At 42.1% G+C, this 27,209-nt stretch overlaps 1 protein-coding gene across 1 annotated transcript in view; it reads right to left on the bottom strand.

Annotated features, from left to right (window-relative positions):
• LOC148540405 (uncharacterized) overlaps nucleotides 1-26,856 on the bottom strand; it is a 29,075-nt gene extending 2,219 nt beyond the window's left edge. The window contains exons 1-5 of the mRNA XM_088443693.1: nucleotides 26,764-26,856; nucleotides 22,964-23,044; nucleotides 20,478-20,596; nucleotides 15,804-15,981; nucleotides 12,556-12,646 (exon numbers count right to left, since the gene is read on the bottom strand). Of these exons, the coding sequence (XP_088299819.1) occupies nucleotides 12,556-12,646; nucleotides 15,804-15,981; nucleotides 20,478-20,596; nucleotides 22,964-23,044; nucleotides 26,764-26,856 (562 nt within the window). The remainder of the gene's footprint in view (nucleotides 1-12,555; nucleotides 12,647-15,803; nucleotides 15,982-20,477; nucleotides 20,597-22,963; nucleotides 23,045-26,763) is intronic.
• Nucleotides 26,857-27,209: the final 353 nt, after the last annotated feature.

Raw genomic sequence — 27,209 nt, 5'->3', positions numbered from 1 at the left:
GCAGTTGGGAGCTGACTGGCTGGCACCTTATCACTTTCTTATCACTTTTCACTCTGTCTCCTAACACTGCTTCCCCTCAGGGGTCTATGTACTAAGCAGAGTGAAAAGTGATAAGTCTGTGATAAGTGCCAGCCAATCAGCTCCCAACTGTAACTTTTCAAACACAGCCTGTGAGATGACAGTTGGAAGCTGATTGGTTGGCACTTATAAAAGGTTAAGCCCCCCTCTCTTTTCTACTTGGTATGACCCCTCCCTTTCATGCACCTGAAAAAAGTACTACCTGATTGATTGAGCAGCTGCCATTTTTTGTTTGTGGTTATGAGATGCATGAATGAGCCAGCATTAGCAGGGCATGCTGGTTCTAGTAGTGCTAGTTGGAGTTCCCAGGGGTGACTCCCAGGTAAGCTGGCTCTCAATTTGGATGCATTTATGTATGTGCCTTTATCATGAGGCCTTACATTTGCCAAAAATATATATGTGCCTTTATTATGAGGCTTTAATTGGCATACATTACATTTGGGGTGAGCGTCGTTTGGGCGTAGGGCCGCTGAGGCTGCTCTGGCTGGGCCTCCTGAGGGCATCACCACTTAATACACATAGTTACTTTTCACATCACCTTTTTATGTTTGTTTATTATTCATGTAATTTTTCACATATATTTTAACCCCTTAACACTTAGTAATTACTTGCACACTACTATACTTTACACTGCACTGTCACTCTTTTTCCATTTTTCGTGTGATGCCCTGGGGGGGTCCTGGGCTGTACGTAGTTTTGGGGTGCTTTGCGCCTGTACGTGAACCGTTTAGTGTAGGGACTGCTAGTGACAGAGAAGCCTTGACGAGGCCTAGCAGCATCCCATGTATTTGCAAATGCATGCAACTAATATCTCTGAAATTCTTTTACCGTATAGCGTTCATATATTGTTGCTAGTATAATTCAGTGTGCTGAGGAACAATAGGGGGTTAAGCCCCCCTCTCTTTTCTACTTGGTATGACCCCTCCCTTTCATGCACCTGAAAAAAGTACTACCTGATTGATTGAGCAGCTGCCATTTTTTGTTTGTGGTTATGAGATGCATGAATGAGCCAGCATTAGCAGGGCATGCTGGTTCTAGTAGTGCTAGTTGGAGTTCCCAGGGGTGACTCCCAGGTAAGCTGGCTCTCAATTTGGATGCATTTATGTATGTGCCTTTATCATGAGGCCTTACATTTGCCAAAAATATATATGTGCCTTTATTATGAGGCTTTAATTGGCATACATTACATTTGGGGTGAGCGTTTGGGCGTAGGGCCGCTGAGGCTGCTCTGGCTGGGCCTCCTGAGGGCATCACCACTTAATACACATAGTTACTTTTCACATCACCTTTTTATGTTTGTTTATTATTCATGTAATTTTTCACATATATTTTAACCCCTTAACACTTAGTAATTACTTGCACACTACTATACTTTACACTGCACTGTCACTCTTTTTCCATTTTTCGTGTGATGCCCTGGGGGGGTCCTGGGCTGTACGTAGTTTTGGGGTGCTTTGCGCCTGTACGTGAACCGTTTAGTGTAGGGACTGCTAGTGACAGAGAAGCCTTGACGAGGCCTAGCAGCATCCCATGTATTTGCAAATGCATGCAACTAATATCTCTGAAATTCTTTTACCGTATAGCGTTCATATATTGTTGCTAGTATAATTCAGTGTGCTGAGGAACAATAGGGGGTTAAGCCCCCCTCTCTTTTCTACTTGGTATGACCCCTCCCTTTCATGCACCTGAAAAAAGTACTACCTGATTGATTGAGCAGCTGCCATTTTTTGTTTGTGGTTATGAGATGCATGAATGAGCCAGCATTAGCAGGGCATGCTGGTTCTAGTAGTGCTAGTTGGAGTTCCCAGGGGTGACTCCCAGGTAAGCTGGCTCTCAATTTGGATGCATTTATGTATGTGCCTTTATCATGAGGCCTTACATTTGCCAAAAATATATATGTGCCTTTATTATGAGGCTTTAATTGGCATACATTACATTTGGGGTGAGCGTTTGGGCGTAGGGCCGCTGAGGCTGCTCTGGCTGGGCCTCCTGAGGGCATCACCACTTAATACACATAGTTACTTTTCACATCACCTTTTTATGTTTGTTCATTATTCATGTAATTTTTCACATATATTTTAACCCCTTAACACTTAGTAATTACTTGCACACTACTATACTTTACACTGCACTGTCACTCTTTTTCCATTTTTCGTGTGATGCCCTGGGGGGGTCCTGGGCTGTACGTAGTTTTGGGGTGCTTTGCGCCTGTACGTGAACCGTTTAGTGTAGGGACTGCTAGTGACAGAGAAGCCTTGACGAGGCCTAGCAGCATCCCATGTATTTGCAAATGCATGCAACTAATATCTCTGAAATTCTTTTACCGTATAGCGTTCATATATTGTTGCTAGTATAATTCAGTGTGCTGAGGAACAATAGGGGGTTAAGCCCCCCTCTCTTTTCTACTTGGTATGACCCCTCCCTTTCATGCACCTGAAAAAAGTACTACCTGATTGATTGAGCAGCTGCCATTTTTTGTTTGTGGTATGAGATGCATGAATGAGCCAGCATTAGCAGGGCATGCTGGTTCTAGTAGTGCTAGTTGGAGTTCCCAGGGGTGACTCCCAGGTAAGCTGGCTCTCAATTTGGATGCATTTATGTATGTGCCTTTATCATGAGGCCTTACATTTGCCAAAAATATATATGTGCCTTTATTATGAGGCTTTAATTGGCATACATTACATTTGGGGTGAGCGTTTGGGCGTAGGGCCGCTGAGGCTGCTCTGGCTGGGCCTCCTGAGGGCATCACCACTTAATACACATAGTTACTTTTCACATCACCTTTTTATGTTTGTTTATTATTCATGTAATTTTTCACATATATTTTAACCCCTTAACACTTAGTAATTACTTGCACACTACTATACTTTACACTGCACTGTCACTCTTTTTCCATTTTTCGTGTGATGCCCTGGGGGGGTCCTGGGCTGTACGTAGTTTTGGGGTGCTTTGCGCCTGTACGTGAACCGTTTAGTGTAGGGACTGCTAGTGACAGAGAAGCCTTGACGAGGCCTAGCAGCATCCCATGTATTTGCAAATGCATGCAACTAATATCTCTGAAATTCTTTTACCGTATAGCGTTCATATATTGTTGCTAGTATAATTCAGTGTGCTGAGGAACAATAGGGGGTTAAGCCCCCCTCTCTTTTCTACTTGGTATGACCCCTCCCTTTCATGCACCTGAAAAAAGTACTACCTGATTGATTGAGCAGCTGCCATTTTTTGTTTGTGGTTATGAGATGCATGAATGAGCCAGCATTAGCAGGGCATGCTGGTTCTAGTAGTGCTAGTTGGAGTTCCCAGGGGTGACTCCCAGGTAAGCTGGCTCTCAATTTGGATGCATTTATGTATGTGCCTTTATCATGAGGCCTTACATTTGCCAAAAATATATATGTGCCTTTATTATGAGGCTTTAATTGGCATACATTACATTTGGGGTGAGCGTTTGGGCGTAGGGCCGCTGAGGCTGCTCTGGCTGGGCCTCCTGAGGGCATCACCACTTAATACACATAGTTACTTTTCACATCACCTTTTTATGTTTGTTTATTATTCATGTAATTTTTCACATATATTTTAACCCCTTAACACTTAGTAATTACTTGCACACTACTATACTTTACACTGCACTGTCACTCTTTTTCCATTTTTCGTGTGATGCCCTGGGGGGGTCCTGGGCTGTACGTAGTTTTGGGGTGCTTTGCGCCTGTACGTGAACCGTTTAGTGTAGGGACTGCTAGTGACAGAGAAGCCTTGACGAGGCCTAGCAGCATCCCATGTATTTGCAAATGCATGCAACTAATATCTCTGAAATTCTTTTACCGTATAGCGTTCATATATTGTTGCTAGTATAATTCAGTGTGCTGAGGAACAATAGGGGGTTAAGCCCCCCTCTCTTTTCTACTTGGTATGACCCCTCCCTTTCATGCACCTGAAAAAAGTACTACCTGATTGATTGAGCAGCTGCCATTTTTTGTTTGTGGTTATGAGATGCATGAATGAGCCAGCATTAGCAGGGCATGCTGGTTCTAGTAGTGCTAGTTGGAGTTCCCAGGGGTGACTCCCAGGTAAGCTGGCTCTCAATTTGGATGCATTTATGTATGTGCCTTTATCATGAGGCCTTACATTTGCCAAAAATATATATGTGCCTTTATTATGAGGCTTTAATTGGCATACATTACATTTGGGGTGAGCGTTTGGGCGTAGGGCCGCTGAGGCTGCTCTGGCTGGGCCTCCTGAGGGCATCACCACTTAATACACATAGTTACTTTTCACATCACCTTTTTATGTTTGTTTATTATTCATGTAATTTTTCACATATATTTTAACCCCTTAACACTTAGTAATTACTTGCACACTACTATACTTTACACTGCACTGTCACTCTTTTTCCATTTTTCGTGTGATGCCCTGGGGGGGTCCTGGGCTGTACGTAGTTTTGGGGTGCTTTGCGCCTGTACGTGAACCGTTTAGTGTAGGGACTGCTAGTGACAGAGAAGCCTTGACGAGGCCTAGCAGCATCCCATGTATTTGCAAATGCATGCAACTAATATCTCTGAAATTCTTTTACCGTATAGCGTTCATATATTGTTGCTAGTATAATTCAGTGTGCTGAGGAACAATAGGGGGTTAAGCCCCCCTCTCTTTTCTACTTGGTATGACCCCTCCCTTTCATGCACCTGAAAAAAGTACTACCTGATTGATTGAGCAGCTGCCATTTTTTGTTTGTGGTTATGAGATGCATGAATGAGCCAGCATTAGCAGGGCATGCTGGTTCTAGTAGTGCTAGTTGGAGTTCCCAGGGGTGACTCCCAGGTAAGCTGGCTCTCAATTTGGATGCATTTATGTATGTGCCTTTATCATGAGGCCTTACATTTGCCAAAAATATATATGTGCCTTTATTATGAGGCTTTAATTGGCATACATTACATTTGGGGTGAGCGTTTGGGCGTAGGGCTGCTGAGGCTGCTCTGGCTGGGCCTCCTGAGGGCATCACCACTTAATACACATAGTTACTTTTCACATCACCTTTTTATGTTTGTTTATTATTCATGTAATTTTTCACATATATTTTAACCCCTTAACACTTAGTAATTACTTGCACACTACTATACTTTACACTGCACTGTCACTCTTTTTCCATTTTTCGTGTGATGCCCTGGGGGGGTCCTGGGCTGTACGTAGTTTTGGGGTGCTTTGCGCCTGTACGTGAACCGTTTAGTGTAGGGACTGCTAGTGACAGAGAAGCCTTGACGAGGCCTAGCAGCATCCCATGTATTTGCAAATGCATGCAACTAATATCTCTGAAATTCTTTTACCGTATAGCGTTCATATATTGTTGCTAGTATAATTCAGTGTGCTGAGGAACAATAGGGGGTTAAGCCCCCCTCTCTTTTCTACTTGGTATGACCCCTCCCTTTCATGCACCTGAAAAAAGTACTACCTGATTGATTGAGCAGCTGCCATTTTTTGTTTGTGGTTATGAGATGCATGAATGAGCCAGCATTAGCAGGGCATGCTGGTTCTAGTAGTGCTAGTTGGAGTTCCCAGGGGTGACTCCCAGGTAAGCTGGCTCTCAATTTGGATGCATTTATGTATGTGCCTTTATCATGAGGCCTTACATTTGCCAAAAATATATATGTGCCTTTATTATGAGGCTTTAATTGGCATACATTACATTTGGGGTGAGCGTTTGGGCGTAGGGCCGCTGAGGCTGCTCTGGCTGGGCCTCCTGAGGGCATCACCACTTAATACACATAGTTACTTTTCACATCACCTTTTTATGTTTGTTTATTATTCATGTAATTTTTCACATATATTTTAACCCCTTAACACTTAGTAATTACTTGCACACTACTATACTTTACACTGCACTGTCACTCTTTTTCCATTTTTCGTGTGATGCCCTGGGGGGGTCCTGGGCTGTACGTAGTTTTGGGGTGCTTTGCGCCTGTACGTGAACCGTTTAGTGTAGGGACTGCTAGTGACAGAGAAGCCTTGACGAGGCCTAGCAGCATCCCATGTATTTGCAAATGCATGCAACTAATATCTCTGAAATTCTTTTACCGTATAGCGTTCATATATTGTTGCTAGTATAATTCAGTGTGCTGAGGAACAATAGGGGGTTAAGCCCCCCTCTCTTTTCTACTTGGTATGACCCCTCCCTTTCATGCACCTGAAAAAAGTACTACCTGATTGATTGAGCAGCTGCCATTTTTTGTTTGTGGTTATGAGATGCATGAATGAGCCAGCATTAGCAGGGCATGCTGGTTCTAGTAGTGCTAGTTGGAGTTCCCAGGGGTGACTCCCAGGTAAGCTGGCTCTCAATTTGGATGCATTTATGTATGTGCCTTTATCATGAGGCCTTACATTTGCCAAAAATATATATGTGCCTTTATTATGAGGCTTTAATTGGCATACATTACATTTGGGGTGAGCGTTTGGGCGTAGGGCCGCTGAGGCTGCTCTGGCTGGGCCTCCTGAGGGCATCACCACTTAATACACATAGTTACTTTTCACATCACCTTTTTATGTTTGTTTATTATTCATGTAATTTTTCACATATATTTTAACCCCTTAACACTTAGTAATTACTTGCACACTACTATACTTTACACTGCACTGTCACTCTTTTTCCATTTTTCGTGTGATGCCCTGGGGGGGTCCTGGGCTGTACGTAGTTTTGGGGTGCTTTGCGCCTGTACGTGAACCGTTTAGTGTAGGGACTGCTAGTGACAGAGAAGCCTTGACGAGGCCTAGCAGCATCCCATGTATTTGCAAATGCATGCAACTAATATCTCTGAAATTCTTTTACCGTATAGCGTTCATATATTGTTGCTAGTATAATTCAGTGTGCTGAGGAACAATAGGGGGTTAAGCCCCCCTCTCTTTTCTACTTGGTTGGCACTTATCACAGACTTATCACTTTTCACTCTGTCACTTATCACTGCTTAGTACATAGACCCCTTAATCTGTTGTGGGGTACAAACTGCTGCTCACCAAATGGGGGTGGCAAAACCCTATGAAATGCAAGAACAAAGAAAACAAATATTGGGAGCGCTGTGGTACCAGTATAAATGTATTTAATGTCTAAAATACAAAATATAAAATATCAATGTAAGCACAGAAATGAAAAACAAATCCTATAGTTACAATATAATAATCCTATAGGTACAATATAATAATAGTAAATGTCTGACCTTTCACTCCACATCGGAGCTTTTCCTGGGATAAAGCGCGCCCGCTTTATCCCCATATTCAATTAAAAAGCTATGAAAAAGCGAGCCAGCGAAATAGAATCGGTGTCAAAACATGGGGGATCACTATGGGGACCCCCGTTTTAGCCTGCAAATGAAAGTCAGGGTTTTAAATAGCCGCTGCAGGTTTTTTTTTTCCGACATTGAAGAAGTGATGCAGAAGAGCACTTAGGTTATTTTTTTCGTTTTTTTAAGTGGTCCCATCAAATTTGGGGTACATGAAAATGGGTACTAGCATATTTTTAAGTCCCTAAAGTGCTTTTTTAAAAATTCTGCAAAAATGCACCTGCCGCTAATAATCTATTCTAGAAACACCTGCCGCATACTTACAGAATAGCCCTGAACCTATTTCCCTATTTTAAACACTTTTTTTCCTTTTTTTTTCACCCCAAATTTTTTAATTAATTCTTTGGCGTGTCCCTATTTTTTTTTTTTTAAACTTTTTTTGACACAGTTATTTTTTAAATGTCATTCCCAGGGGTGCAGGCTACTTTTTTTAAGCCTGCACCCCTAAACCCCAATTCTGCACTTTTTTTCGCCACCTATTAAGTGGTGAAAAGTTATCCCCGTTTTTTTTCAAAGACTTTTCGAACCTGCGAAAAGTCTTTGAAATTGAATACGGGGATAATTGAAATCGGCGAAAATGACGTCATCGCCGATTCCGAAATTTCGCTCCAAATTGAATACCCCTGTAAGTCTGCGTGGTAACAACAGGCTCTGCTGTATAGCTTCTCCGTGTGGTTCTGAAATTACCGCAGTGGTGGTGAGCATATGAGTCCTAGGTGCATCAAAGTGAATGAGGTGATGTCCTGACTAGTTTCTCAGCCTAATGGAACCGGCTGTTTCCTCAGAGGTACAGTAGGAGAGGCCTCTAGCACAATCACGGCAGGATTGTTTTACATTTTTCTCACGAGAGACTTCTAAGACACGGACACACTTGGAGTTCACAGGTACACATCCACCAATGTGGATTAATAATTGTGTTACCTACTAATTGTTTCCTGCTTTCAGGATATTTACTATGCATTCATCTGTCATACTAAAAATGTATTCTAATTAAGTTACAAGTACTACAAACTGTATCCATCCCTGCACTGCTGGATCATTACTCCAATTGCATTTTAGATGTGCTCTTTATTACGTGACTTTTGCTGTTGTACTAAGGGAGCTATATTCTTGATACTCATCGGTTCTGTGTGGACTATTTTACATATATATATTTTTTAATTTTTACTTTTTATTTAATATTTATTTTTTATGGTTATTTTTATGTGGCCACATTGTTGCTTACTTATTCCAGTGCTATCAGCTACTCATGTTCACCTAGATCCATTAGGTCAGACATTTACTAATATTGTACCTATAGGATTTGTTTTTCATTTCTGTGCTTACATTGAAATTTTATATTTTGTATTTTAGACATCAAATACATTTCTACTGGTACCACAGTGCTCCCAATATTTGTTTTCTCTGTACTGGCAGTATAGGTTGACATGGGAGGACTAAAGTACATATGAACATTGTTATATTAGGCACTGGGGAGTATATTGTGAGTATAGTACTGTGGTGGACATGAGCCAATAAGGGCAGTATGTGGCAGGCATGATACTACTGTTCTGATGCGTACAGAACAATATATGGTTGGCATACATCAACACATGGTGGATCTCAGGCTGTCAAGCTGGCTAAAATGCAGGATTACAAAAATGGGATGGGATTAGCTTCCCTACTTCCCAGTACCATTAGATAAACTAATATTGGTGGAGTAATTTGATACCTTGAAAATTATTTCTGTCACTTAGAAATCCTAGGGGGTTGAAGCAGGCGAGATGTACAATTTTTACTGTTTAATGCTGGATACACACCTAAGCGATGGATCAGTTGCCCGGGTACTCGATGAGATGATTGATTCATCAATTTAGTAAGTGGTATGTACATATGGGTTGAGTATGATATTCCGGCGGCTGAACAGCCACGGGTTCAAAAACCGACGCCGGAAGCCCAACTGTTGCAGATCACGACTACGGCTGGTAAGTACTCTAACTCTCCCCCTCTCCCCCCCTAACTCTCCCTTGGTGGTGCCTAACCCTAACCTCCCTGGGGGTGCCTAACCCTAATCCCCCCTCCCCGTAGCCTTACCCTAACCCTCCTCCGGGGGTCCCTAAACCTAACCCCCCATCCCCATAGCCTTACCCTAACCCTCCTCCGGGGGTCCCTAAACCTAACCCCCCATCCCCGGGCTAACAGTGAAGGTACAGTCAGGTGCATAAATATTGGGACATTGACAGAATTTTCATATTTTGGCCTCTATTCACCACAACAATGGCTTTGAAATTAAACAAACAAGATATGCTTTAACTGCAGACTTTCAGATTTAATTTGAGGGTAATTACATCCAAATCAGGTGAACGGTGTAGGAATTACAACGGTTTCTATATGTGCCTCCCACTTTTTAAGGGGCCAAAAGTAATGGGAAAAACTAAACAATCCTAAATCTAACTTTCACTTTTTAATACTTTGTTGCAAATCCTTTGCAGGCAACTACAGCCTGAAGTCTGGAACGCACAGACATCACCAGACGCTGGGTTTCATCCCTGGTGATGCTCTGCCAGGCCTCTACTGCAAATGTCTTCAGTTCCTGCTTGCTCTTGGGGCATTTTCCCTTCAGTTTTGTCTTCATCAAGTGAAATGCATGCTCAATCGGATTCAGGTCAGGGGATTGACTTGGCCATTGCATAACATTCCACTTTTTAGCCTTAAAAAACTCTTTGGTTGCTTTTGCAGTATGCTTCGGGTCATTCTCCATCTGCACTGTGAAGCACCGTCCAATGAGTTCTGAAGCATTTAACTGAATATGAGCATATAATATTGCCCGAAACACTTCAGAATTCATTCTGCTGCTTTTGTCAGCAGTCACATCATCAATAAATACAAGGGAACCAGTTCCATTGGCAGCCATACATGCCCACGCCATGACACTACCACCACCATGCTTTACTGATGAGGTGGTATGTTTTGGCTTATGATCAGTTCCTTTCCTTCTCCATACTCGTCTCTTCCCATCACTCTGGTACAAGTTGATCTTTGTTTCATCTGTCCATAGGATGTTGTTCCACAACTGTAATGGCTTTTTTAGATGTTGTTTGGCAAACTCTAATCTGGTCTTCCTGTTTTTGTGGCTCACCAATGGTTTACATCTTGTGGTGAACCCTCTATATTCACTCTTGTGAAGTCTTCTCTTGATTGTTGACTTTGACACATATACACCTACCTCCTGGAGAGTGTTTTTGATTTGGCCTCTGTTGTGAAGGGGTTTTTCTTCACCAGGGAAATAATTCTTCTGTCATCCGCCACAGTTGTTTTCCGTGGTCTTCCGGGTCTTTTGGTGTTGCTGAGCTCTCCGGTGCGTTCTTTCTTTTTAAGAATGTTCCAAACAGTTGATTTGGCCACACCTAATGTTTTTGCTATCTCTCTGATGGGTTTGTTTTGATTTTTCAGCCTATGATGGCTTGCTTCACTGATAGTGACAGCTCTTTGGATCTCATATTGAGAGTCGACAGCAACTGATTCCAAATGCAAATGTCACACCTACCAGTAGAATCCACTCCAGACCTTTTACCTGCTTAATTGATAATGTAATAACGAGGGAATAGCCCACACCTGTCCATGAAATAGCTTTTGAGTTTATAGTCCCATTACTTTTGGCCCCTTAAAAAGTGGGAGGCACATATAGAAACCATTGTAATTCCTACACCGTTCACCTGATTTGGATGTAATCGCCCTCAAATTAAATCTGAAAGTCTGCAGTTGAAGCACATCTTGTTTGTTCCATTTCAAAGCCATTGTGGTGGTGAATAGAGGCCAAAATATGAAAATTCTGTTAATGTCCCAATATTTATGCACCTGACTGTAAGTCGGATACTTGCGGTCAAGATGCCAATGCTGGTATCTTCATCCTCTTCGGGATGCCGGCGTCGGGATCTCGGTCTTGTTCGGGATTCCAGCGTCGGGATATTGGCGGATGGCTTCCCGTCCACTGGCATCCTGACTACATCCCGTACACTTACCAATATGCCACCCAACATGTCTGGCCACAGAAACCGGTAGAGATGATATTGTGCATACACACTTACCAATACGCCACCCAACATGTCTGGCCACAGAAACCGATTGAGACGTCACTGTTGGCGGTTCCAGGGCCAGCATATGGGTTGATCAGCGGGTTGGCCATACAGACAGTCAGATGTACTGATATACTGTATCTGCAAGATAAATCGGTATCGGCTGTGCTGTATGGCAATGCGATATATGTCTGTGAATGACGTCGGCTGATTGAACGACATATTGCATAGTGTGCACCCAGCATAAGGCACTCAAACACAGTACAATACATACTAACATACTTACTCAATTTCTGGCTGCCCCCTTAGGCATTTGTAAGTCTTGTAATGATGCATGCTAAGACAAGACTATGGGCCAAAATAGCCATACTTGCCTACTTTTTATTTTCCTTCTCTCTGGGAGAAGCCTGGAGAGGAGATGCACCTTACCACTTTGGGGGTTGCGCTGGGCTCATTAAGTCATGCATAATGCCGCAAAGCTCAGGTGTGTACGGCTTTGTGTCATTTTAGCCCACCCCTCTCACTACAGACCAGTGATTCCCAGTATTACTTCCCCAACCTACCCACTTCACTAGGAAAACTACCCAAAAAAAATCTGGATTCTACCGCACTTCATGGAGAGTAGGCAAGTACGGTAATAGCACATGATTTGAAGGAGCATGATTATGTTGAGATGGTCATTATATTTAAAGTGGCTATTAGTTTAAAGACAATTCCAGGTTGGTCTTGCCTTTAAACTAATTGCCGCTTTAAATCTTGCCGGAATCACGCCAGCTTCTGCAGTTCGTGGGCTATAACAATTGGCAATATGTTTTGTGTGATGCTATTTCAATAAGATTCACTGATTAACTGATTTTTATGGGATATTTGCCTCAGAATTTAAAGCTGCAAAACCAGGTTGCTTTAGCCTTTAAAAATATTTAAATCCCACTGCAAAAATCACTACAAACAGCTTATCATTACATTTCCCTCGCAAAGGGAACACCCAGAAGTCAGACACACGTTTATGCATACATGTGGCAGACAACCATTTGTTTATAATGAAATGTGCTTTTGTGCAGCATTTTACATTTTGGTAGATGAGCCTGTCTGTGTCTACTCACTGCTGCTTTGGGAGCCATTTGCCTTGCTCCCCTCCACCAGATCATAGACGTTCACATTTCTTCTGATGTCCGTTACTGTCTGCTGGCCTGCCTGTAATGACATAAATAACACAGACTCTCAAATAGTTACTGCTACATTGCATGGTAATTATTTTTCTATAAATATGTTTTTATTCATAGAAGCAAGAAGAAAACAACAGAAATACAGATGAAAGAGGGAAGAAAAACAAAGAAAGGCACATACAAAATCGTAGCCCAACTGTGATGTTCAAATAAACTACAGACATTCCTCACTGAACGAACGAGTTCCGTTCCTACGACGAATCGGTCGACAAGCGAGGACATATAGTGGCCGGGAAGCAGCAGGACCCATGCTGAGGGTGACATGTGCCTGTGTGTGCCCCACCTCTTCTGAGAGCGTGCCGTATCCCGTCCATCCTTTCCCTCATGGGGGGCAATGTCTCCTGTGTGTCCCGTGCCACAGCCACGGCCCCCTCTCGGACAGAGTTGAATTTATTTTTTTTTATGAGTGCAAGCCACAGTGAGTTGGTTGGAGCGCCGGTCGTAAGTCCGAATGGTCGCTAAACAGGTAGGTCGTTAAGTGAGGAATGTCTGTACTATAAATAGTCAGGTTTTTCGTTTCTATGTGGCAAAACATGCATTATTGGTCTAGATCCAGTATCACATTTCAGTCTTACTAACAAACAAACAAACAAACAAATAAACAAAGGGTGAGGGGGGATTATTATTGTTATTATTACACAGACCATATATAGCCATTTACAGAAAATGTGCCATGTGTCACAACTGAATTTCAAGTGTTGCTATAAAGGCAAAGATTTTATTTTGGAGTAATAAATGCATGTAGGTGGCTAAATATCCCTACATTTTCTCACCCCTGGTAAAATATGGTAAAAAACCCCCACAGTGATCAATCTACACCAGAGGTGTCAAACTCGTGGCCATCCAGCTGCTGTGTGACTACATATCCTAGCATGCCCTGCCATAGTTTGGATGGCCTGAGTTTGACACCACTGATCTACACCATGGGCCTAATTCAGAGATGAACACTTTGCACACAGCAGCTGCGCCTTTGGACGTACCTGCTATGTGCATATATGCTAATGCTGCAGTTGGCGTCTGATGGAAAAAATGCCTCCAGCCAGCATCAGATCCGATGCCTGCGTCTGAAGATGCAGGATCGGATCAGTATTGCGACCATCTGAGTAAGCTTAAGGCTAATTAGACTGGCCAGCTTATATGCGATACCAAGGCCTCGGCACTACCAAAAAATGGGGACGATACGCTACCGTCCAGCGCTGCCCTCTCCTCGCCCCCAAATGGGTGCAGTCTATCAATCAGCCTGTGGCTTAGGGGGCACTGTGAGTAATGTCACAGGACCCGTTCTGCACATGCGCAGAATGAGTTCTGTGCTTCCGTAGTCCACCCGCCAACGGAGATATACGCAAACCTGAATCAGGCCCTATATACATTATTACACCCGTGGTTTAGATTTGAACAGTGTTACAGTGTTGAGTTTGGTCGCCTCGTTTGGATGGTTTACTCAGAGATGCATGCTATTATGCTAGGTACACACTATGCCGATCACTCAGCAAATCAGATTAACGCTGCGATTATTTGATCAGTGTGTACCCTGTATTTGTAGCTCAGTATGTACGTACTTCAATGGATCGGGAGGTCGGGCATCTTAAATATTAACTTGCTCATAAAATGCGTTTTCTTAATTTTTTTAATTCAGGAATTATAGGCAAATGTTTTCCTATGCTGCATCCGTAGTTTGGAAAGCTCTATCTCTCATACTTTTTCCAAACCTTCAAGTGTCATAATGTAAAAAATCCATTATGAAAAATCATTTTGTAACATAAACAAATGTACATGTCACCATTCAGTTACTGTGGCAGGAAACATTATATATGAGTTTCTAAAAGTTTTAACACAGCCACATAGCGGCCGATCCACACATGACACAGCATACACTTCTATGTGGTTACACATGCCTGGACCATTGTACATATCTCAGATTTTAATGTATGTTCTATTATAATTTTATATTTGGTTTGTTTCCCTATTATTTAGTGATGTTGAATATGGGGGTGCTTATTAAATAAACTATAACAATTACAATGTATGCTGATGTCAGCCTCCACTACACAATGATAACAAAACAACAGTGTAACTTGAAGCGTAGGACTCAGTTACACCTGTATTTTCTTTTACTCTGCCCGGTCAGTAATATGAATAAATTATGCATGACTATCATGTCTCTGAAACAGGCTTACATAGTGGGAAGAAGAGATCTGCAGCCTGGTCAGCATGGGGCTGAACCCCCTAGGGAAAATCGAGCCTTAAGTAAATATGTTGCCCACTTCCAACCCACATGGGGTCTAATCGCAATAACCTTCATTATTGCAACAATGTATCAATTAAGTGTCTAGAATAGATCATCCCACATGGAACCATGACACTACTAACCAATAAGATTGGCTTTGTCATGCCCCGACCAATCCATTCTGTATTGGTTAGTTGCTGAGATGCCTCCAGGTCTGTCTGTCATTTTGGGGCTTTGCAAGGAACAAGTTAGAGTCATCAATGTGGCTTCTTCCCTATGCATTTATAAGTTGAAGAAAGGGATAATAATGAGGAATTATGTGAATAATTGGTGAATGAGAGAAATGTTCATTTGTTATTTAATGTGGTATTTCAGGTGCCAGTGGGCCTTGGATGTATATTACCTCTATGTTTTGGGTGCAAATACATCCAAATCTACACAAGTCCTTTTATGTGTAAACTGATGCTGCATGTAATTACTTATCCAGATAGGGGGGAAAAACAATGACATGGGGTCTATTTACTAAGCCTTGGATGGAAATAAAGTGAACGGAGATAAAGTACCAACCAACTATCTCCTATTATTTTTCAGACACAGCCTGTGACATGGCAGTTAGGAGCTGATTGGCTGGTATTTTATCTCCGTTCATTTCATCTCCATCCAAGGCTTAGTAAAGAGACCCCAAAATGAGCAGCAGTACGTATCAAGCCACCAACTGGTATGGCAAACGTCTATAAGACAAAATAGTGTGTTTCAATGTGTGGAGTGCAACATACAGTATTTATTTATATTATAGTATGGCTCACAAGTGGGATTAGTGGCAACTGTGAGGACCCCTCCAATGCTTGTCTATGACACCCATGAAGCCTTAGCAATGCACAATGCAACTGCCTCTTACCCAAGCAGCTTCAGAATCCTGTGGATAGCGGGATATGTTTGATCTAATCCGTTCCATCCTTTCATACTCTGACTTCCATCTTCCATACTCAGATTCCCTTTTGAGGATCCTTTCCAGTATTTTACCGTTTTCCTCAACTATCCTGCTGAGGTGTTGGTGCCGCTGTCCTATATTGAGGCTAATTAGGAACAGATATGAAGGAGACAAGTTAACACTGAAACAGGAAAAAGTAAAAAGGAAGAATTGTTGTTGCGAACAGTATAAATCAGTACTCTCATGATAAGGCCAGCCGGAATGCCTTCATTGTTTAGTTACAGACATGATGGCGGAGATGTGTCACACCTTCTACAGAGGACAAGTGGAGGTGTTGCCTATACCAACCAATCAACCAGGGCCGTAACTAGGGTAGTGCGACCAGTGCCCTGGCACAGGGCACCACAGGGAAGGGGGCAATGTTTGGGCCTGTCAATTTTCCTGTTTATTATCACTTTCACTTGTAGCTTCCTCTTCTTCTATCCCCAGCATCTCCTGGCCTCCCCTATCTCTTCCCTAGCCCTTCCCCATCAGGCCATGGCCCTTTTTCGGGTGTACTATATTATGTCCCTATTTACAAAATGAAGGGGCATAGGGCACCAAAAAGTCTTGTTACGGCTCTGCAATCGCAATCACCTGCTAGCTATCATTTATCTAATACATTCTATACAATATTAGCTCGAAGTCGATTGGTTGCTATAGGCAACACCTCCACTAGTCACTTGTTCTTGTTAGAGGGTTTGATACATCTCCCCCATTATTGTTTTTCATGGTTCCTAGTTACAACGAATGGTTGCATCTATCAATCTTGCATTAGTATGTGACCATGACTAATCTACATATTAGGGGCCATTAATAACTAACAGTAAGAGGCGCACTGTGATGTTACACTTATACAGGACTATACATAAACCATACTAGTATCAGATAGCATTCACTGGTGTAGATGTACTAATCCTTGGAGAGGGATAAAGTGGACGCGTATAAAGTACCAATCAATAAGCTTCTGTCATTTTTAAACACAGCCTGTAAAATGACAGTTATGAGCTGATTGGTTGGTACTTCAGGCTCGCTCGCTAGGCTGTGTTCGCACGTAGCCTGCAGATATTTGCAATCTGCGCATGCGTATAAAACGCAGTGTGCGAACCAGTCCATGCGCTCTTCCCTTGTACATAGACGCCTCGCTAGAATGAGTGACAGGACGAGCCATTTGTGAGTGGTGACAGGTGTTGGTCGATGAAAACGGGGGTGTGGTGGTGCAAACGCAGGCGTGTCTGTGCATCTGAACGCCGTTTCAAAGGCGTGCATAATTAAGATGCAGCGTCATAATACACATCACATGGCTGAATAACACACTGAAGCACTCGCAGTGCTTGTGGTAGAGTATGGTCAACCACAAGTGCTGCATACACTTCCAATGTTACTCGATGTTACAGATTGTTGCATACACTTACTGGAGATGAAGTGCATCACTAAGGGAAAGTAGGCATCTTAAGACAGGCTGGTGGGCGTCTATATACACACCGCGATTGCACGCCAAGACATAGTGGATGTTCTAATGCCTTGCCGTGCAATCGTGGGATATGCATACTTTGCCAGCGTGCGAACGCATCTAGTGAGCGGGTCTGAATCGGGCCCTTTATCCGCATCCACTTTATCTCTCTCCAAGGCTTAGTACATCTCCACTGTGAGTGAGAGTATCTATCGTGGTGAGATGGGCTGCAAATTAATGGGGGCTTGTTCCTTCCTACTGTACAATACAAATCCTGAGCTTTCACAGCCTTTTCAGCATCTGTGTAAGCTATTGCTAGGTATATCATACATAAGACTACTTCAAACATGGTTATGGTTGTGGAAGTGGGAGGAAGCTCAAGCCTTACTGCCATGAGAAGTGAGAAATTTGGATTCAGCTACACACACGACATTTACCATCTTGTACTTGATAAGCCTATCTGACAATGTACCAGTGTATTGTTTCAGTTTTCTACTTGTAACTCTGAACTACTAATGCGGAGATCAGGATAAAGAGAGAAATAAACCCAGGAACCAAATATTCCAGATATACATTATGATGGTCCAGTATATATCCTTAGGCTTTCAAACAGGGTTGGACTGGCCACTAGGCATGTTTGCCAGATGGGCCACCCCAGTCAACAGTCAGAGGCTGAGCCGTTGGAAGGCCTGGCCAAGTATAGGTGAGGACCCATAAAGTTATGTGCAGTTATACATATATTCACCTGCTGCACTAGGAATATGCTGCTATGTGCATACGACCTACATTATGTAACTATGTTTAGTGTGGACTGTATGTGGCTCGGACATGATGGTAAAGGCAGGTGCGATACCCCGCATTTTGTGAAGTTTTACTTTCATTGGTGCCGGATTTGGCCACTGGGAGCCAAGATATCAGAAACTACACTCCCCACAATGCATTGCAGGAGCTCAGAGAAAAAAAAAAACAGGCAAATAAATGACAGTTAGAGGGGGGCAGGAGTGACAGTAAAGGCTCATACACTAGACAATGTGCTGTATGAACAATAGTGGTGAAAGGTTTCCCTTGAACTTCATGTAGTGCAGGACAAACGATATTGGGGTGTACACACTGAGAGATATCTTTAAAGATATCTTTCAGTGAAGTCATTCTGCCACATCTCTGAACAGGCGATTCTTGACGATATCGTCAGATTGGTCTGCATGCACAAATGAGAAAAGACATCGTTAACGACCCGCGGAAGCGTGCATCGTTGGTCGTTCACTGCATACACACTGAACGATATGAACAATATCGTTATCCATATCGTTCATAAAAATTGTCTAGTGTGTATGCAGGATAAAGCTGGGTACACGCTATACGATGTGACACAATGTGCAATCCAATGTAACAATACATCACACGCACTGTACACACTGCATGATCTGGTGTATGACAGGGCAATCAGACGTTACTGCACCAGGCCATTCATTGCATCATTCCATCTGCTGTGATAAACAGCAGATGGGATGATGTCATGAACGACGGATCGGGCGTACACACTGCATGACCCATATGATATATATTGTATAGTGTGTACCCTGGCTTAAAGGTGAGACTCACTTCTGGGTGAAGTAACTGGAGGTGGAGAGGAGGTACAGAAAGGAGTCCATCAGAGCCGGGCTGATTGGGAATGGGTATAAGGTAATTAACCCTAGCTTTTATTCTTTACAGTAATTAATCACTAAAATAGCAATTGCTAATGCTAAATACTTAAGTAAAATGCTTTCACACTGAGGCTGACTGGTGAAAAATAGCACAGTAAGCTCAGTATTTATAATGCAATGCATGCAATATTTACTGTGAGCCTGAATCAGAGATGGGCGCAGCTCACAACGCTGCTGCATCTTTGGACGGAGCAGCGATGTGAAGATAATGCAGCAGGTGTCTGAGAATAGGCCTCCTGACAGAGGGCCTGATTCAGCAAGGAATACATGGATGCAGACACATGCACCCGTCTGCTGCGAGAACATGCTAATCAATGCATATGCACGGAGACCGTTACACAAGACGCAGACGCCCAGCCCCATATTAAGCCGCCCATCTCCCTTTACTCTCAGCCTGATCAGTACACAAGATAGCGTAAACATCGGTAACATTGAGAACCATCGCTCCCATTAGCATAATAGTGGTTGACCTGACCTGCCGCAGGAATTTGGCCACTTCCTCCGTACAGCTTACTGTATGGCTGCGTATGCCGCCGCACTGCCTTAATTATGCATTCCCCTATAACGGCGTTATAACGACTGCGTTTGCGTGACCACCCCCCTTCACAACCTACAAACGGCACTACCTGTCAATCATTTTCAGAAGGGTCTGCGTACACACCGCGTGTAGTCTGCTTACCATAATCTAATCACACTGGCAAGTTCGCGCATGCGCAGAGCAAAAACATTGGCTAAGTGCGTGCGTTCTCTCCTGTGTGTTCCTTGCTGAACCAGGCCCAGAGTTGCAGATCCAAGTGCTGAGTCATAAGACACAGCATCGGATTATCTGCAAGACCATTGGACATCTGAGTAACCGTGAGGTTACTGAGATTGGCCTCGCAATTCCGTAGCCGAGCCCAGGATGTGACTCTGGTCTAGGCAATCCCAAAAAATGGGGTGATATTTCTCAGTTTTCTGAAATGGGGGCCGGCACTGCCACCAGATCAGGCTGTAGCTCAGGGGGCACTGCATGCAACAATGCAATACCATTCTGCACATACGCAGAACGCATCCGGCGTATGCGCCCCACCATCGGAGTTGTACGTAAACCTGAGGGTTTCTGAATGAGGCCCTATAGCAGCGATTCCCAACCTCGGTCCTCAAGGTACACTAACAGTCCTGGCTTTAGTGATATCCATGCTTAAGCACGGATGGTTAAATAAAAAAAACTAAGGTACTAATTAAGTCACCTGTGCTCAACTATGGCTATCCTTAAAACCTGGACTGTTAATGTGCCTTGAGGACCGTGGTTGGGAACCCCTGCCCTATAGCAATAAAGGGGTTAATATTAATTTGTATTCACAGTATAAAAGCACAATGGCTTCTACATGTAGCTGTGATACACACACATGATCCTTGCTTTAAACGGCACTGGTAAAGGTTTACACCTATTAACGTCTTTACCTCCGCTGAGGGTAGTAGTTCCAATTATCCACTCGTCCATGAGATTGACGTATTGAGCTCAGCTTGGTTGAATGAATACGGTTCTGTTTCTCCATAAGTGATCGTTGATCTCTATCCATCTGGGTTCGCAGGAAGTGTTTAAAACATCAAACATATTTTACCTTGTTCATTTCTTTAAAATAAATAAAAAGACCTAAAGCCAAGCAGCATGTTCATCTCACCTGTAGTTTGTGACTTCATGTAAGAAAAGTTGCATTGCATATAACAATTTCACCTATTATCTACACACTGGTAATGTAACTTATGAAGCCTTAAGTTTAGCTTTGGTTTTAATGTGCTAATGGCGGGGGTTACAGAAGGGGCTGTGAGGAGATGAGCAGGGTGAGGGGATGTTCCAGGTAAAGCTGAGTTGCATGTGAATTCTTATTGCCCTACTATTTCTTTCTAGAGAATAAAGTTCCTCTTTTACCTTTCAACCAGGTTCTGATGCCTGGAAGCAAAAATTTTCTTTATATTAGGTCTGCATTGGAAGAAACATAATTTGCTTAAATATGTAAATTATTGCTGGAGAGGTTATGGGTAAGAAGTTATCCTGTCCCATATATTCATGGTCTATCATTATTTATCAGATAATATTAATTATTTTAAAATTAAGCCAATATAAATTTATTATTTTATAACAGGAGTCATAAATATTTATTTTTTCTAGTGGTTTGCAAACCACAGCTTGTTACATTGCATGATTTCTATTGTTTACATTTGTAATAATCATAGGGGAATCCAGTCAGAATGACGACAGGGAAAATGTCTACACTAGAATGTCGGCAAGTTCTGAAAATCGATACTCATAATGTCAACAGTACATTTTAGTGGTAGATTTAGGTTTAGATTTAGGCTAAAATAATGACTAAATGCTATGCTGACATGTTAACATAATGAGCATGTCGACATTCTGGTAGTGACAGTCTGAATGTCGAATGAGCGCAGTTTCAGGAGCAGCGCTTTCAAATCAGGCAGTTTGTGGTACGGTTATGCTTCTATGAACTTGCACAGTTTACAAATATAAAACAGTCCAAAAATGTGGTTTTACAAACACGCAAGTAAGAATATTCTCCAGAGTAGTTGAGGGAAAGCCTATCAGCGAATCAGTGACGCTTAATTATTTTGATTGGCAGACTGACCTGTTTGAATGCTACTCTCACTGAGACTGGGAGGCTATAGGGCACTCTCAGCACTTGCACACAGTCTCTTGCAAGGAGTGCCAATGCTGCACCATGCTCTGTGCAGTTTTCATTTTAACCCCTGCAGCAGCACAAAATGGATTATCAGCATATTACAGGAAGGAGAGAGGTGTGCTGTACGAGAAGATGGTGAGGGAGCACCTATATTCCTTTCTTACCCACACCACTGCAATAACTGGATTAATGTCACTATTATTCATAATAAAAATGAGGTATGTTATTCAGTATCCAGTTATTCAGAATAACATACCTCATTTTTATTATGAATAATAGTTGGCAGTGACTAATAGCGCTTAGACAAACCCAATCAAAGTTTTGGGTAGTAGAATAACTTGTTCTATTAACCAAAACTTGGATTGGGTTTGTCTAACCAGCATATAGGGAACTCCATACTGAACACTGCAAGCGCTATTAGTCACTGCCAGCACTTCAAATGTTTTTGGCATTGCTGGCATATTCTGGGCATTACCTTTTGCGCTAGTGACTGCTAGTACATTCTGCATACTACTATGTGTGATAGCCACTATTCCTGAACTAAAAATAGAGTTTTCAATTGAATTCGGTGACCTCTAACAGAGAATTTTACTTATTGCTTCTTAGAGAATCTGGTGATTTGAAAGGTCCCTGCTTATTTGGGGGTGTTGAAGCCCCTCCCCAAGAACTTAAATTTCACATGTATTTTATGTTAGGACACCTAATCCACCTGCCTAATTAGAGTTATGCTTTAACTACAAAAAAAAAAAAAGTTTCCTGCACTCTTTTGTGTTACTTTGGTACTGAATATCTTTATGGCAGGGCCTTAACTAATGGTGTTCAAGTGGTGAGGTGCCCCATGGCACCAGCATATGGCTTTCAGAGTCCCTGCAATGGTATCCTGCAGCCACTAGTGCTACTGCAGATCTGCCCAGAGCATCCAAGGGATGATCCGGGCGGCATAAAGCCCTGTTACGGCACTGCTTTATGATAATTAATGATCAGCAGGTTTATACGTTCCCTCCTGCTGACTTTGAAGACATTGATTGTTCATAACCAAATTTTCAAATACTTATTCAGCTTTTTTTGTTGAGGACACTATGAATTATTAGCTGAAAATGTATTTAAAGGAGGGGAAGTCAGAGAGAGAGAATATACAGTACACTACTTTTTATTTTTTTACTTAATACCACCCCAATAATAATGTTACATTTGCTATTTAGGGTATTAGATCTTATACATCTGATCTCTTGTCCACTAACATCATCATACCTGTGTCTTTTTCATATTCACAAGGAGATGTGTAGGTGTTTGAAATCCTTTGCAGTTTACTGCAGGAACAGCTCTCTCTACCTGTAAAAAAACATAATGCAGCAGGTTTTGCTCTATGCCTTATGGTGTGTACACACGGTATATGCTGCATACACACATGCAGTAACCTCTTAATGACTATAACGAGGCCAACCTGGTCGATATTGGCCAGGTCTGCCTGCTTGCACAGACGACGGTAGTTGGTCGATAACAACCATACGTGGCCTCGCATCGACCATCGTCTGGTCGTTTGCAGGGGCCAGAAGCTGTCAGATTTTAACGATAATAGGATCGTTATCATTAAAATCTGACAGCTTATCGTACCGTGTGTACGCAGCATTGGTTTTGTCATCTCTCCATATTGTTCTGTTTTTTTTTTTCCCCGTTTTTCTTGCCATTTTTCTTGATATGTTTTGTGTTGGTTTTTCATCTGTTCACATTCATAAGAACAGGTTACAACAGTAAAACAAAACTGCAGTATCACACTGGCGCATGCAGATTATTTTCATACATTAATAAAAGGCAAAGAAAAGATGAGAAAATAATGGTAGTGTGACCAGTCCCTACAATCCCTTCCTATTAGCTGTACCCCTTCACTGCTAAATAACAGATGCCACTAAATGGAGACACTTGTTATACAGAATGTTTGTTATAATCATGTGTATGGTACTATAGCTGAAAACCATATACAGTACAGTACTGCTCATGTGATCATTCTAAAGCTTGCCACACACTAGACCAACTTATATCCAACCAGCCAACTAGTTGATTGGTTGGAATGAAAATCTGGTAATGTATGAAAGCAAATGACAATCAGCAATTTGCTCCCAAACGCCGGAAAATGGACAAAAACTGTTGTTTGAACAAATTGTTTAGATCAAACATTTAACAAATTTATCTGACGACCATTTTCATCTGTTTTCTGGCATTTAGGATCATCATTTACTCCCATTCCTTGCCAGATTTTTATTCCAACCAATCAACAAGTTGGCTGGTTGGATGTAAGTTGGTCTAGTGTGTGGCCAGCTTTAGTCAATCAACTGAAAGAAGGTCGTTTCTCATGAGTAGAGATCATGCTCCTGCCAATCGTAAACGGATAGAGGTTCGACAATGAATAGGTCAACAGGGACAAAAGGTAGTCAGGTACAAAAGGTCAACAGAGACAATTTGTCTACGCATGTTTTTTCTAAATTTTTAAGTTTAAGGTTAGACACTTGGCAGAGAGTTAGGGTTAGGCACTAGGCGGAAGGTTATGGTAAGGCACCATAGGGAGGGTTAGGCCCTAGGGGGATGGTTAGGGTTAAATTACAAAAATGTTTTTTTTGACAATTTGTCCCTGTCGACTTTTTCAACCATTTGTCAGTCAACCTTTTGTCCTTGTTGACCATCTGCTGTCGACCTATTTATTGTTGATCTTTTATACTGCACCCTCTGCCAATAAATAGGCTGTTCACACTGCTTAAGACAGAAATAAATAGCATCTTGAAAGTGTATATAGCATCAGTGTCAGATTATTAACTAGAATACTGGGGCGGATGCCCAGGGCTCCCACACATAGCTACATCTCAAGCATGGGGGGACTGTGGTATAATGTGAATTAGGCTTTCTGTGTGAAATGAGGTCACTACAGTATGTTTAACACAGTTGTGGTGGTGGTGGGAGTATTAGCACATTATACTTTTAATAACATTGCCAGCATATCATTTTGACAATTTTATTGGTAGGGGCTTCCAAAAGTCAGTTGCCCAAACTTGGGTCGCTACAGTGTATTCAACACACTTGTGGTGCTGGGACTATGAGCACATTACACTTTTTTTTTAAATTCTTTATTTAGAAAGCTCACAGAAAAAATAAACATGGAAAGAAAACACAAGTATAATAAACTTTACAAATGAGCCCTTTTTTTAATGAAATAAATAGCAATAAGCATATGAGGGTTGGGAGGGTGTAGGGGGGGGGGGGACGGGGACAGGACTACCAAGGGAAGGAAAATACCATAAAGAACACCAGATGTTAGACAAGAAGTATTATAAGGAAGAAAAACGTGCCAATTGGAGAACAGCAGAGAAAAGTATCCGGTTAATTAGGGAGGTTTGTCAAAGAGGAGTCGGATTGGGGGGAGCAGACTCAGCCAACGCGCATGGATCACATATGTGTAGTGAGCGTGGGAAGCAGATGTGGTGAAGTGCTATCGTATGAGAGCCACGGTGCCCACACCTGAGAAAACATATGGTCTCTATCATGAAGATAGTAGGTAATATTTTCCATTTCCACTATATGCTGGATTTGTGATTTTAGGGCAGAGAGGGTTGGTGGAAGAGGTTTTTTCCAGTTACGGGCAATCAAACTGCTAGCAGCAACTAAAATGTGGGACAACAATTTAACAGAGCAGTTGCTAAGATCAGGAGGGGGGTAACTTAAAAGGAAGGTGCACATTACACTTTTTAAAAACTACCAGTATATAGTTTTGACAATTTTAAGGGTAAGGGCCCCAATAAACCCTAATTCACCTCTCTATGAGCTGTAACAAACTGTAGCGTAGCATGCTTAGTTATAGGTTACTTGTTTAGATGTTTTATAGGTGACAATTGCACTTTAATTAGCATGTGAGCCATGTGATACACATAATGTAAAAGTGTGAGTATTAAATGAAGAGTCAAATGGGGATAGTCTACAAACATGGAACATAAATGGTATCAGATATTTATTAAATCATATTCTCTAAAGCAAAAAGAAAGCAAAGTGAAAAATATTGACAAATTTAATTTGGGGGCCTGCAAAAAGAGGTAAAATAAAAATAATAAAACACATAAAAAATGAATGCAAAAGATTGTCCTGAAACCTTCCGAAGAGAAAAAATAATATGTTTTGAAATTAAAGTTACATTGATATTTTAGGGGGGAATCCAATTAGCCATAGGATGTACCCAGCAGCTAATTGATCGCACTACGTGGGGAAAAGCTATTTGAATCAATGAGTTTCCGAATGCGTTAAAATGCAGAAGCTCTTGAAACTGTGAGGAAAAGTCCATCTATGGGGTCAATCCTATTCCATGCAATGATCTCACCAGTGTGAGTAATCGCAACAGTGGCCACACTTTACGGCAGCCCGGATCCACAAAATCTTTCTTGCGGCACATTCAGGGTCAAGTCGGGCTGCAAAGGGTGCGATTGCTAGTCTGTTGCCGGCGTTTTAACGCCGTTGCAACGGCACTTCACACGGAATAAGATTGACCCCTATGGGTCTTAATACGTGGGGGTAAACCCCATGGCTGATTGAATCCCCCCCTTGAACTTTTTTTTTTCTTTTTCACATTTTTCCAGATTACCAAAGATATAAAAAAAATACTTGAAATACAGCCCCCTCGGGTTTGCTATTTTAGCAAAGACTCTGGCTTGATGCAGCTCTGTAAATAAAAGCCAAGTGTTGATTGGATGAGTGCTGTGCAATGTCGTTCTTACATGAATTAAGTCGGACTTTGATAAGACAATACGATGGTCATTGGTGCCTTGAAAATAAAGTCAAAGTATTGGCGACAAAAAATGTAAACCAGATCTAACAAGTGCAGTGCCTGACAGTGATGAGAATGGTTATCAGTGGTATACTTATTGTAGTATTTATGAGTGGCAGCACCACACCCAGTTGATGCAAGTACTACCTGGCAATGCCTGAATCATGGTTACAGTGTATTGTTCTTATGATGACACAATACAACAGGTGGCAGCTATAACACCCCATTCTCACCATGCCTGGCTCATTACCTTTCTCCTGTGTTCTGCATATCTGCTTCTGTCCCATTTCTCCTGGAGGTAGAGGTTGGCAGTTGGCAAAGTGGGCTGATAGGCTCGATACATTGTGGACATACAGGAGACAACTGCATAGACTGTGGAGAATAATCATTGAACTCCTTGCCCATGTGACATGGCGGTGAAGATTGTGTGTCTCAGAACAAAGGTTCCTCTGGATGAATGACAACATGTGCACAGAGATAGTGTGTCAGATATCCTGCTGACTTTTTTCAGTGAGGGGATGGTTAAGTGTACATTAATCACCTTGCTACTAGTATTTTGGCATACCTAATGTAAACAAACCAAAAATCACAAAATCAAACAAAATAAACATCTTGCCACATTGTAAATACACCCTTTCGTTTTATTTGTTTTCCGCTTAAAAATGAAAAGCACATGCTGTTGCTCCTGTAAGATCA

This window comes from Taudactylus pleione, unplaced genomic scaffold (assembly GCF_031769625.1).
Source record: "Taudactylus pleione unplaced genomic scaffold, aTauple2 ptg000019l, whole genome shotgun sequence".
NCBI classification, from domain to species: Eukaryota; Metazoa; Chordata; class Amphibia; order Anura; family Myobatrachidae; genus Taudactylus; species Taudactylus pleione.
Note: the sequence above shows the minus strand (reverse complement) of the source record. Positions and strands in the feature narration are given on the sequence as shown.